General features: G+C 54.8%; 1 protein-coding gene across 8 annotated transcripts in view; it reads left to right on the top strand.

The window, feature by feature from the left end:
• The window catches only part of NUMA1 (nuclear mitotic apparatus protein 1), an 84,584-nt gene that overhangs the window by 70,454 nt on the left and 739 nt on the right, over nucleotides 1–13,391 (top strand). For 5 of the 8 annotated variants that reach the window (XM_079789333.1, XM_079789335.1, XM_079789336.1 and 2 more), the window contains 14 exons: nucleotides 206–346; nucleotides 1,315–1,437; nucleotides 1,568–4,963; nucleotides 5,444–5,485; nucleotides 6,937–7,005; nucleotides 8,339–8,449; nucleotides 8,541–8,759; nucleotides 8,877–9,031; nucleotides 10,020–10,266; nucleotides 11,172–11,400; nucleotides 11,945–12,081; nucleotides 12,432–12,605; nucleotides 12,816–12,932; nucleotides 13,021–13,236. In XM_079789333.1, the coding sequence (XP_079645459.1) occupies nucleotides 206–346; nucleotides 1,315–1,437; nucleotides 1,568–4,963; nucleotides 5,444–5,485; nucleotides 6,937–7,005; nucleotides 8,339–8,449; nucleotides 8,541–8,759; nucleotides 8,877–9,031; nucleotides 10,020–10,266; nucleotides 11,172–11,400; nucleotides 11,945–12,081; nucleotides 12,432–12,605; nucleotides 12,816–12,932; nucleotides 13,021–13,236 (5,376 nt within the window). The other 3 variants (XM_079789338.1, XM_079789340.1, XM_079789337.1) reach the window with 3 other exon arrangements.

The raw sequence follows: 13,391 nt of genomic DNA, 5'->3' as shown, positions 1-13,391 counted from the left end.
ACTTTGCCCCTTTCCTTGTCCCATGATTGGTTGTAGCCCTAAATTTTGATCTGTAGTCCTGAGTTAGGGATGTGATTCATTATGATTGGCCTGACGATGGTGGACAGAATCATCAGAGGATCCAGTCCTGGAGGTCTGGAGCAAGCAGCAGTGGTGGTACCAGTTCTGACTCTGGGTAATGGGACTTCCGATTTGTCTATCTCAGCTGCGCGAATTTGCCAGTCACCTACAGCAGCTGCAGGGCGCCCTCAATGACTTGACAGAGGAGCACAGCAAGGCCACTCAGGAGTGGGGGAAGAAGCAGGCCCATCTTGAGAAGGAGTTCAGCACAGCCCTGCAGGACAAGGTAAAACTCTGTTTGGGGGTATTAGGGCCACCGTCTTGAGCACATGTTCAAAGTTGAATTCTGTTTGACGCTCTCTTCTTTTGGGCCTTTGGGAATTAAGCTGACTTCTGTTCAAGGTTTAATAGTGTGCTGTAATGGAAGAATTGTGGGCTTAGAAGTCCAATACACCTTTGAATCTTGTCTCTGCTATTTACAAGGTGTGGATCTTGGACAAGTTACTTGATCTCCTTCTCTCTAAGCATCCTTTCCTGAAAATGGGAAAAAGAACGAGTAGCTGCCTCATCAATCATTGTAAGATAATAATACATAGAAAGCACTTAACACATTGTGTGGTGCAAAGTAAGCTCTCAGTGAATTAGTTGCTATTATTATTGCTGTTAATTAGGAACTCAACTCTGCCATTTATTAACCATGTAGCCCTGGGCCACGCCATTTAACAAATGAGCTTCAGATTCTTGCTCTGTGAAAGGGGCAGTCATAGCTATCTCTCGGCTCTATTGTGTGGGTTAGAAATTCAGAAAGGCACCCAGTGCCTGGCCTGTTGTAGGTGCTTAGTGAGCAGTGAGGGGAAGTGGGGGTACAGGAGGGTGTGGTGCTGTGGCTGCTGCTGCTATTGATGCCCAGTGGGGCAGGGTATGTTTTTAAGCTGGGTGGGTATTTGGATAATCTGGAAGCTAAGACTTCCTTGAGGAAGGGTATACAGTGAAGAAATTTGAAGTAAACTCTGTGGCCTTGGGGAAGAAATTATCAAGTCACCTGACTTAATTTAGCCCTCTAGCTAGGGCTAAAAGGCAGGTCTCTCATGGTCCCAGATCCATGATTTCTGAGGGTTTTTTCCTAGGTGAGGGCAAAAGGAGATCTTGGTAACAAGGTGATAGGGTCTTATGTTTTGTTGATGTTCACAAGGGCTTGTGGGGACATCCAGTGCCTCTTCCACTTCTGTTCATGTGGAGCTCTTTTACTCCCAGAAATGCCTTGAAGAGAAGAATGAAATCCTTCAGGGAAAACTTTCACAGCTGGAAGAACATTTGGCCCGGCTACAGGAGAACCCACCCCAGGAGAAGGGTGAGGTGCTGGGTGACGTCTTGCAGGTAGGAATGCATAAAAGCAACTGTAAGACCTGAATGTTGTGTGCTGGGGTTGGTGTGGGCCATGTTTAGCACATTCGGAGGCCCTGGTGACAGGAGTCATGCTGATCCCAATTTGTCTCTATCTCACCAGCTGGAAACCCTGAAGCAAGAGGCAGCCACTCTTGCTGCAGACAACACCCAGCTCCAAACCAGGGTGGAGGCACTGGAGACCGAGCGGGGCCAGCAGGAAGCCAAGCTGCTTGCTGAGCGGGGCCACTTTGAAGAAGAAAAGCAGCAGCTGGCTGGCCTGATTGCTGAGCTGCAGAGCTCTCTATCCAACACCAGACAGGCCAAGGAAGAACTGGAGAAGGCCTCCCAGGCTCAGGGGGCCCAGTTGTCTGCCCAGGTGGCCACACTGACCTCCGAGCTCACAACCCTCAATGCTACTCTCCAGCAGCAGAATCAAGAACTGGCTGGCTTGAAGCAGCAGGCCAAAAAGGATCAGGCCCAGCTAACCCAGACCCTCCAACAGCAAGAACAGGTCTCCCAGGGCCTCCGCCACCAGGTGGAGCAGCTGAGCACCAGCCTGAAACAGAAGGAGCAGCAGTTGGAGGAGGCCACCAAGGAGCTGGAGGCCACCAGGCGAGACCACTCCCAGCAGCTGGCCACTGCTACTGAGGAGCGGGAGGCCTCCTTAAAGGAGAAGGATTCAGCCCTCCAGCAAGTAGAGGCACTGGAGAAGGAGAAGGCTGCCAAACTAGAGGTGCTGCAACAGCAACTTCAGGCTGCTAATGAAGCCCGGGACAGTGCCCAGACCTCAGTGACACAGGCCCAGCGGGAGAAAGCAGAGCTGAGCCAAAAGGTGGAGGAACTCCATGCCTGTATTGAGGCAGCCCGCCAGGAGCAGTGTGAGACCCAGGCCCATGTGGCAGAACTAAAGGCCCAGCTGAGGTCTGAGCAGCAAAAAGCAACTGAAAAAGAAAGGGTAGCCCAGGAGAAGAACCAGCTCCAGGAGCAGGTCCGGGCCCTTGAGGAGTCCTTGATGATCACCAAGGGCGGCCTTGAAGAGGAGAAGCGCAGGGCTGCAAGTGCCCTGGAAGAGCAGCAGTGTTGTATCGCCAAGCTAGAGGCAGAGACCCAGAGCCTGGTGGAGCAACATAAGCAGGAACGGAAGGAGCTGGAAGAAGAGAAGGCTGGACGCAAGGAGCTGGAGGCTCGATTACAGCAGCTTGGGGAGGCCCATCAGGCTGTGACGGAAGCCCTGCGGCGGGAGCTGGCAGAGGCCATAGCCTCCCAGCGTGAGGCTGAGAGTGAATGTGAGCAGCTTGCCAAGGAGGTGGCCACATGGCGTGAGCGGTATGAGGATAGCCAGCAAGAGGAGGCCCAGTATGGTGCCATGTTCCAGGAACAGCTGATGACCCTGAAGGAGGAATGTGAAAAGTCCCGCCAGGAGCTGCAAGAGGCAAAGGAAAAGATGGCAGGGATAGAGGCTCACAGCGAGCTCCAGATAGGCCGGCAGCAGAGTGAGCTAGCCCAGCTCCATGCCAGCCTGGCCAGAGCCCACCAACAGGTCCAGGAGAAGGAGATCCGGGCCCAGAAACTTGCAGATGACCTCTCCACTCTGCAGGAGAAGATGGCTGCCACCAGTAAGGAGGTGGCCCGCCTAGAGGCCTTAGTACGCAAGGCAGGTGAGCACAAGGAAACAACTTCCTCTGAGCTACTCAAGGAGCCCCCAAGGGCAGGAGACAGAGAATCAGAGTGGCTGGGAGAGCAGCAGGGGCATCGGTTCTGCAGTACCCAGGCTGCACTGCAGGCTATGGAGCGTGAGGCAGAGCAAATGGGCAGTGAGCTGGAGAAGCTGCGGGCTGCGCTAATGGAGAGCCAGGGACAACAGGAGGAGGAGCGTGGGGAGCAGGAGCGGGAGTTGGCCCGGCTAGCCCAGGAGCGGAGCCGAGCCCAAGCCGATCTGGTCCTGGAGAAGGCCGCCAAGGCAGAGCTTGAGATGCGGTTGCAGAATGCCCTCAATGAGCAGCGTGTGGAGTTTGCTACCTTGCAGGAGGCACTGGCCCATGCCCTGAAGGAAAAGGAGGGGAAGGACCAGGAACTGGCCAAGCTTCGTGGGCAGGAGGCAGCCCAGAGAACAGAACTGGGGGAGCTTCAGCAAACCGTGGAGCAACTGAAGAAACAGCTGGCCCAGATGGAGGGGGAGGACCAGCAGTCTCTAGGGACAGCCCGTGAAGACACTTGTGGGTCAGGAGCCCAGTCTGAGGCTACTGGGAAGACCAAGCGAAGAGGCCCTGACCCGGAGGCTCTGCAGGCAGAGGTGAGCAAGCTGGAGCAGCAGTGCCGTGAGCATCAGGAGAAGGCCTCCAGCCTGGAGCGTAGCCTAGAGTCTGAGCGCGCCTCCCAGACGGAGCGGGCCACCACTCTGGAGACTTTGCGGGGCCAGTTAGAGGAGAAGGCCCAGGAGTTGGGGCTCACCCAGGACACCTTAGCCTCAGCACAAAGGGAGCTGGCCACCCTTCGCACCAAGGCCCAAGACCACAGCAAGGCTGAGGAGGAGTGGAAGGCCCAGATGGCCCGGGGCCAGCAGGAGGCTGAGAGAAAAAACAGTCTCATCAGCAGCTTGGAGGAGGAGGTGTCTATCTTGAACCGCCAGGTCCTGGAGAAGGAGGGTGAGAGCAAGGAGTTGAAGCGGCTTGTTGTAGCTGAGTCAGAGAAGAGCCAGAAGCTGGAAGAGAGGCTGCGCCTGCTTCAGGTAGAGACAGCCAGCAACAGTGCCAGAGCCGCGGAACGCAGCTCTGCTCTGCGGGATGAGGTCCACACTCTCCGGGAGGAGGCAGAGAAACAGCGGGTGGCCTCTGAGAGCCTCCGACAGGAGCTGGCCTCACAAGCCGAGCGAGCAGAGGAGCTGGGCCAAGAACTGAAGGCATGGCAGGAGAAATTCTTCCAGAAGGAGCAAGCCCTCTCTGCCCTGCAGCTAGAGCACACCAGCACACAGGCCCTGGTGAGTGAGCTGCTGCCCGCCAAGCACCTGTGCCAGCAGCTGCAGGCTGAGCAGGCAGCTGCTGAGAAACGCCATCGTGAAGAGCTGGAGCAAAGCAAGCAGGCAGCTGGTGGGCTGCGGGCAGAGCTGATGCGAGCCCAGCGGGAGCTCGGGGAACTGATGCCCCTACGACAGAAGGTGGCAGAGCAAGAGCGAGCAGCCCAGCAGCTGCGGGCAGAGAAGGCCAACTACGCAGAGCAGCTGAGCATGCTGAAGGAGGCTCATGGCCTGCTGGCAGAGGAGAATCGGGGGCTGGGAGAGAAGGCCAGTCTCGGCCGGCAGTTTCTGGAAGTGGAGCTGGACCAGGCCCGGGAGAAATATGACCAAGAGTTGGCAGCTGTGCGTGCTGATGCTGAGGCCCATCTGGCTGAGATGCAGCGGGAAGTACAGAGCACTGCCCGGGAGCTGGAGGTGATGACTTCCAAGTATGAGGGTGCCAAGGTCAAGGTCCTGGAGGAGAGACAGCGGTTCCAGGAAGAGAGACAGAAACTCACTGCCCAGGTAAGGCACCAAGCTCAACACCTCCTCCAAAGATTGGGCCTGAGAGACAGACGACGTTGTTCCCTCTGCATTCCAGGGCCTTAAGCTTCCACATTATTGCAGAGTGTCTTGTCTCCCTCACTCACTGGGTGTCAGAGGAGGAGATGTAGCTGGCAGAGTTCAAGTCTGTTGTCCCCTATTGTCCTAAAGAAAATATCAGTAGCCTCCCCTTCCCTGAAGACTCTGTCCCTGGAGAGTCAAACAGTGAAGGCCATGGCTCGTTCTGGAGGCACATTATGAGGTGTACCTGCAGTGGGGGCCCCAGAGCCACTGGGGACTAGAATGAGCCAACTGGCACTTTACACATTACTAAAAGTCTGGTCCCTTGGGGGAGGGGGATTCTAAGAGTTTCAGGGAGGTCAGCCTGACAACAGGAACAGTGCCTCTTTGACCCCTATCCCCCATCTCACTCTGTCTCCATTGCTCCTCCCCCATGCACAGGTGGAACAGCTAGAGGTATTTCAGAGAGAGCAAACTAAGCAGGTAACGCCTGGGGTCCTTGCTAAATGCTGGCTGCTTAAGCGGTGACCAGTCTCGGTGCATGACCCCGGCTGCAGCTTGCCTCCGCCAGCTCCCGTTGTGAACTGTTTGTGAAGGGGGCAGGGTCAAGCCATGGAACCCAGGCCCAGGCTGCCCAGGAGTGCTGGGCCCTCTCTCAGGCCTCATCCCACCCGTCCCAGGTCGGACTCCCCACCTTCTGCACTTTCTGCCATTTGCCTGTCAGGGACGAGGGGTAGGGTAGGCTTCTTCGTCTTTCCCATATCTAAACCAATCACAGACAATTCTTGGGATTCCTAAACCTTCAATTCCTGTTCCAAGTTTGGGTCCTCAATGAGGAGGACTAGCAGAATGACCAAGGCCTTATTTAACTCAGTTCCCTTCTTTCCCACAGAAGCCATAAAGGTGATAAGCAAAGCATTCTTCACAGAGCAGGGAGGGTTGTGAGCTCAGGATGTCTGCCGATGGGTGATGACCCTTTGGGCCTTAACCCCAGGCGTGAAATAGATGTCTGGGAGCAGGAAGGCCAAGGTTGAGAGGTGCAGGAGGGGCGTCTGCCAGAGGAGTTGTATCGTCTAGCTGCCTCGCTCGCTCTCTCAAGGATTTCTCTGTGCTGCCCAGATGTCAAGGCTATTGAGCTGGTTTTTAGCGGGAGCACCCTTTCTCTGCCAGCCCTTCTACCCAGTCACCTCAGGCCTGCGGAGGAATCAGGCTTTCCTTTCTTCCCATCACCTTCTTCAAGGAGCCCAAGACGACAGTCAAACTGAATACAAACAGTTAGCAATGGAGCCCTCGCCTCTCGCTTTTGCTGATTATGCTTGAGCTTCTGGAATGCCTGGAGGAGCCGGAGTGCTTGTGGCTGTGATGCTCCCCCTCATCCCTCCCTCCCCTTGCTCTTCCTCTCTACGGGAATTGGGTGGGCGTGGACGTGTGCTGCCCTGCTCTGTCTCCCAGCACTAACCACACTGATCCCCACACTAACCACACTGCTGGCACCAGCCCTAACAGCTTGTGGGGATTGGGAAGAGGACTGATCGTCTGTGGGCTTTTGCTTTGGTAGTTTCTGGGAAGGTATTGAATGAGTATGTCTGCTAGTTACAGGCTAGGTCCACTATCCCTGCCTCCAACCCAGGACAGTTGGGACTGGGAATGGCAGCAGTAGGGTGGTGGTGAGGTGTTAGCTCCCCAGAGTAGATCTCTCCCTGCAGGCCTCTGTCCCTGCAGACTGGGGGTGGAGGTGAGTGTGGGCAGGTGGCTCTGGCAGCACATGTGTTGGGTTACCTCACTCAGGTCCTGCCCAGCCAGGCTAGAGAAAGTACCAGAGTTTTTTTTCTAAAAATATTGGGGACTGGTCTGGGAAAACCCCCTAAGTTGCCTGGACATCCAGGGTAAGGCCGCCTGAGTCTTCCCGTCTCCTCTTCCCTCCCCTATCCCAGGTGGAAGAACTGAGTAAGAAGCTAGCTGACCACGACCAAGCCAGCAGGGTGCAGCAGCAGAAGCTGAAGGTGGGACAGTTGGGAGCGGGAAGGTGCTCTCAGCCCTCGGGCTGTGTTGGTTGTGGAGACAAGGAGAGGCACCATGGGGACCTGGCAGCCTTAGATCTGCCTGTGGCTCAAGAACCCCCTGCATGTGCCTTCTGGAATCTCTGAAGGGAAGATCTTTGCATTACAGTAGCAATAACCAAATGCGGTTACTTAAATTTAAAGTGGTTATAATTAAAATTTTAGTTCCTTAGTCACACTAGCTACAGTTTCCCTGCTCAGCAATTAACTGCACGTGGCTCCTGTCTACCATGTTGGACAGGGCAGAACATGGCCAGAAAGTCCTATTGAATAGTGCTGGCCTAGAGTTAATCACATGCAATATTATAATGCAATTTAATATTCTTAATATTTTCAACATTGTCACCGTTTGTTTAATATGTTTTTGCAGTCTAGGTGTCACAGCTTTTAGCTATAGGAGCAAAGGAATTGGGTCCCATGGCCCTGGGACTTGCTAAAGCCTTGGTGGGTTACAGGAATTGGTGGGAGCTGAGAGCTTCATTTCCCCAGCTCATTTCCACATGCTCCACACCATGTCATGATGATGATAAACAGATGCTTGTTATACTTCTTTTGGGGGCCTTCCTGGTGCTAAATGTAAAAGAGGTAAAGCCAGATGATTCTGTCCAGTGTCTATTACAAACTAAGCACTTGCTGGCCTTGCAGGTGGACAGAGAATCTGACACAGTCCCTGTCCCCAAGGAGTCTGGCCTGGAGAGGAGGCAGTGCAAGCCTCATAAACACCCACACAGGCTTTGGAGTCAGGTGCACCAAGGGTCAGATCATATGCTGCTATTGAGTCACTATGATCCTGGCCAATTGCCTTAAATCTCTGTGCTCAATTTCTTCAACTCTGAAATGGAGATCTAGTTACTTCCCAGAGTCGCTCTGAGGAGAAATGAGTTCACATGTCCTGAGAGCTCCCATCCCAAGTGCCTAGCCCCGTGCTCTGCACCTAGGTGAGAGGATCAGTTCCCTTCCTCCTTGGGGAGACTGTGTACTCATGGAGAGAGAATGAGACAGTTTGTGCTTGATCTCAATGAAGATAGGGCTGTCAGAGCTCTGTCAGAAATGGCATAAGCTGAATGGGAAAGATCCTGCGGACTGTGGACCTTGCAAAGGTGTGTGGTGTTTCAGTATGCTGGAGTTGGTGGGGGTAAAAGGATTTTCCCACTTCCTGAGAGAATATGTAGGAGTCTGAAAATACCCAAGAGTCCAAGAGGCTAGGGCAAGTCAGATTTAGATGGAGTAGCCAGACCACCACCCTGATCAGCCTTCCACATCACATGCTTTCCAGGCCCAGGGAGGGGAAAGCCAGCAAGAAGCCCAACGCCTCCAGGCCCAGCTGAATGAGCTGCAGGCCCAGTTGAGCCAGAAGGAGCAGGCAGCTGAACACTACAAGCTGCAGGTGAGGAGTCCAGTCCTGGCCCACTGTGCCCTCCCTCCTTCCATCCCCCATTCTCCACCCCTAGCCCCTACCCACCCGTCTGCCCACACAGATGGAGAAAGCCAAGACCCATTATGATGCCAAGAAGCAGCAGAACCAAGAATTGCAGGAGCAGCTGCGGGGCCTGGAGCAGCTGCAGAAGGAAAACAAGGAGCTGAGAGCCGAAGCTGAGCGGCTGGGTCAAGAGCTACAGCAGGCTGGGTTGAAGACGAAGGAGACTGAACAGACCTGCCGCCACCTTACTGCCCAGGTGCGCAGCCTGGAGGCACAGGTAAGTATCTGGCTGGACAGACTCCCTTACTCATCATAATGGATCCCTGTGCCTTCCCCTCCTAAGCCACCCTTGCCTTAGGCTTCTCTTCACTCTCCCTGGCCCTCTGCTTCCCAGGTTGCCCATGCTGACCAGCAGCTTCGAGACCTGGGCAAGTTTCAGGTGGCCACTGACGCCTTAAAGAGCCGGGAGCCCCAGGCTAAGGCTCAGCTGGACTTGAGTATTGACAGCCTGGATCTGAGCTGCGAGGGAACCCCACTCACTACCACCAGGTCAGGAGGCACCATTCATCCCTCAGTCTGTTGTCCATTGAGAGACTATTGCCGGTATCCTGGGCTTGTCCCTTTGCCCTTTGGAAGCTTATTCTTAGAAGAATAAAAAGGCTATGTGGAGGTTGTCACTCCTGTTCTGAGTCTTCAAAGAAGCCATAGGTATGTGTGCCTGTGGCTGGACTCCCCATTGATGGAGGCTGGCGCTTTGAGGGACCTGGGAAGGGTTTGAAATTGAGTACATGATCAGATTTTCATCTTAGCTTATCCTTATAGCCAATGTAGAAGCTGAGACTGAAAGCATTTGTTGTTATTTAATAAGACTTGTGTCAGACACTGTTATAGACACTTGAAAAATAGTAATTCATTTAACAGATGAAACTGGAGCATAGATGGGCAGTCACTTGCTCAAGGTCCCACAGTGACAGAGCTGGGCTTGGACCTGGGCCGCCTGGCTTGAGTCCTTGTTTGTCACTGCTCTGGTACCTCTCAGATGCCGTTGTCAGTCTAGGTGAGAGTTGATGACAGATCAGGGAAGGATGTGAGAGCAGAGCGGGGTGCAGTTAGGAGACTTGCTGATTTGGTTTATTAGGAGAGGGAAGCAGTAGGATTGTGTCCATGTTCATGGCTGGGCAGCTTGGGTGAAGGCTGCTCCCATTCGCTGAAATAGAAGATACAGGAGGAGGAACACACAGATGAGCTTAGTTTGGGACATACTCATTGGGGAGTAGTGGTGGGTGTCCAGAGATGTCTGGGACAGTGGGTGTATGGGTCTGGGAGTTGCCAGTATTGAGTCAGAGGGCCATGGGAGTGGACTGAAGGGAAGGCCCAGGTCAAGGACGCTCCTTGGGACCTCTGAAAATTCAGCAAATGGGGTGCTTGACCTGGTCTGATTATAATAAATGCAAGAGTTTGCCACTTTGGAGCAAAGAGATGGACAAAATGCTTCCTAGCCCCAAGAATGGCATCTCATCAGGTTTCTTTCCTATAGCAAGCTGCCTCGTACCCAGCCAGATGGCACCAGCATCCCAGGGGAGCCAGCTTCACCCATCTCCCAGCGCCTGCCCCCCAAGGTAGAATCCCTGGAAAGTCTCTACTTTACCCCTATCCCGGCTCGGGGTCAGCCACCCCTGGAGGGAAGCCTGGATTCCCTGGGGGACATCTTCCCGGACTCAGGCCGGAAGACCCGCTCTGCTCGTCGACGGACTACGCAAATCATCAATATCACCATGACCAAGGTCAGGCTCGGGGGGGGGGGGGGGGGGCGCACGCTGCTCATGCCTTCTTAAGGGCATCTTTCCAGTGGGTCCTCAAAATAGCCACAGGGCTGACCAGCCTGTATCTTACAGAAGGAAAAGCTGAAATTCTGAGAAGGACCTTAGAGCTCTTTTGTAGAAAAGGGCAGGACTGTAATTAGATGCCTGTCTGCTGACTGTAAGGCTGGTGTCCTCTCCGTGTGTAGCACTGACCCTGTACAGGCTGAAGGGGGAGACTATGGAGAAGTTGCAGCTGAACCTGTGCTTCCCAGCACGTCCCCGGGGGAGCGGAGATGTGTTGTGGCCGCCAGGGGGCTGCCTGCCAGCCTGAGGGCTCTGGCCCTTGTTTCCACATCCCAAGGTTAGGGAGGAGAGGGGGTGCGGTGCCTTTGGGGCAGCAGGGACACCTCTGTGTACAGGGTGGCTCTGCTACCAAGATGCTGGAAAAGCTCTAAAAGATGGTCAGACCCTGGCAAGCGTGGGCCAGGGACGCAGAGGCCGTGGGATGATCGTGACCAACTCAGGAGACATGAGAGCCCTGGTTCTCCCACTTCCTAGCTGTTTGACCTTTGGGCCAGTTACGCCATTTCTTTGTACTTCACTTCTGAAGTAGTCTAATATACTCTGCCTTCCCTCCCTCAAAGCATTGAATAGACTTAGTGGGGAAAATGGGTAGAAAAGAGTCGATACCCTCAGCACCTTGTGTGGGATTCTGGCAGCAAGGCCCATTTCTTGCAGACGTCCAGGTAAGAACTCTTGCAAAGCAGTATGGGAACACAGCTATGTAGCAGGATCTGAGGGGCTTCAGGAGGGGGAACAGTGGAGGCTCCTTTATAGAATGCCAGGTGCCCACTCAACCCACTACAACAGATCGTACTTTCTTCCAGAAGTCAGATGTGGAAGAGCTGGACAGCGCCAACTCATCCTTCTATAGCACGCAGTCTGCCCCTGTTTCCCAGGCCGGCCCAAGAGCCACCTCCTCCACCCAGTCTCTAGCCCGCCTGAGCTCTCCTGATGATGGCAACTCTGCTCTGCTCAGCCTGCCTGGATACCGGCCCACCACTCGCAGCTCTGCTCGCCGCTCCCAGGCTGGGGTGTCCAGTGGGGCCCCTCCAGGTAGGGACTGTTCCCTAACCCAATCCAAATATTAGACTGGAAGCAGATCCTGGCACAGGGAAATAACAAGCATTTAAAAACCCAAGACTAGCTTCCTGGCTGCCTTGCCTGTCCATCGAGGGGGAATCAGAAATGCTCACATAATGGGCCTGGGATTCCCAGCATGATAGTGAAGCTCAGAAGCTATTGGGAGTGCTTTTCAGGTGGTGAGAGTCTGCCAAAGGGCCAAGTATTTTACCCTCAGATTCTTCCGGGAGGCTCTTGTCCTTTGGAGATCCTCTGGGTATCAATTCCTGGCCCTCGAGTCGTTTCTCTTGGTGTCATGGCCTCTGTGTGACCTCTCCAAGGAGAATGCAGTGAGGCAGCTCCTGCATCTGCAGCTCTGGCAGAGCAGGACTCTGGGATACTGGGCTTGAAGTCCACGGGGGAGGTGGACAGGATGGTGGCAGCAAAGGCTGGCGAGATGCCAGGGCCAGTGGGCAACCTGCTGCCTCCACCTTCACTCTTCCAGCCCCACTTGCTCAAATGTCCCTGCCCTCCCCAGGAAGGAACAGCTTCTACATGGGCACTTGCCAGGATGAGCCCGAGCAGCTGGATGACTGGAACCGCATTGCAGAGCTGCAGCAGCGCAATCGAGTTTGCCCCCCGCACCTGAAGACCTGCTATCCACTTGAGTCCAGGGTGAGCTCTGGGGTCACCTGCATGGGACTTGCCTGCACTGGCCCACCCCTTCCTCTCTTGGCATTCCATCCCAGTGCCTTTGGTCTCTGGCCTCCTGAGGGGGGTAACTAGATACTTCTAGTAGAATAGCTGTAAGGAAGGGAGTCAGGGGTGAAGTTCCTGTGGGTGGGTAGGAGATAGAGAGGTCTGCTTGGGACTCCTCTTCTGTGGCCATTGTACCAGGGAGACAACAGGCCTTTTGCGATATGAAGCCTTCAGCTGTCCCACATGCCAGGCCAGTGAAGAGAATCTGGGCCATCCTATTGCATCTTTAACAGCCTGGGTCCATTGACCACTTTCACCTCACACAGCCTTCCTTGAGCCTGGCGACCATCACAGATGAAGAGATGAAAACTGGTGACCCCCAGGAGACCCTACGCCGAGCCAGCATGCAGCCAACCCAGATAGCTGAGGGCACTGGCATCACCACCCGGCAGCGCAAACGGGTCTCCTTGGAGCCCCACCAGGGCCCTGGCACTCCTGAGGTAGGAGACGTTGGCTCCTGGGTTTTATTCTAGCTAACAGCCTGCCAGGTCAGCTCACCACGTTTGAAAAGTAGATTAAAGGGGAGGCTTCTGGCCCTTGGGGGTGGGGTGAGAGGTGCTGCTGATTTATAGGTCCACTCAGCTGAGATACCTGGCTTTGGATGTGAAGTCCTTTTGCTGATGTCTGCCTAATCGGCCTCTTCCCCATAGTCTAAGAAGCCCACCAGCTGTTTCCCACGCCCCATGACTCCCCGGGACCGACATGAAGGGCGCAAACAGAGCACTACGGAGGCCCAGAGGAAAGCAGCTCCCGCTGTTGTTAAACAGGTTAGTTGGAGGCTGAAGGGATACCCTAGAGCAGCAGGTTGGCCTGGGAAAGCAGCAGTGAGCCTCATTTGACAGCCCCTCCCCACAGGCTGATCGCCGCCAGTCCATGACCTTCAGCATCCTCAACACGCCCAAGAAGCTTGGGAACAGCCTTCTGCGGAGGGGGGCCTCAAAGAAAGCCCTGCCCAAGGCCTCTCCCAACACCAGCAGTGGAACCCGTCGCTCTCCTCGCATTGCCACCACCACAGCCAGCGCTGCCACTGCTGCCGCCATCGTCGCCGCCACTTCTCGGGCCAAGGGCAAGGTGGAGGCACTGGCAGGGAAGAGGGAGGGTCGAACTCTTAGGAACCCCAGTGGAAATATGGGGCAGCTTCCAGGGCAGGCCTGCTGGGGGCTGAGCAGGTGCTCCTTGTCTTGGTCAGTGGCTTAATATTGAGGAGAGGAGGCAGACAATTCTAC

This window comes from Cnephaeus nilssonii (assembly GCF_951640355.1).
Source record: "Cnephaeus nilssonii genome assembly, chromosome: 13".
In the NCBI taxonomy this organism is placed as follows: Eukaryota; Metazoa; Chordata; class Mammalia; order Chiroptera; family Vespertilionidae; genus Cnephaeus; species Cnephaeus nilssonii.
This window is presented reverse-complemented; position numbering and strand designations above follow the sequence as displayed.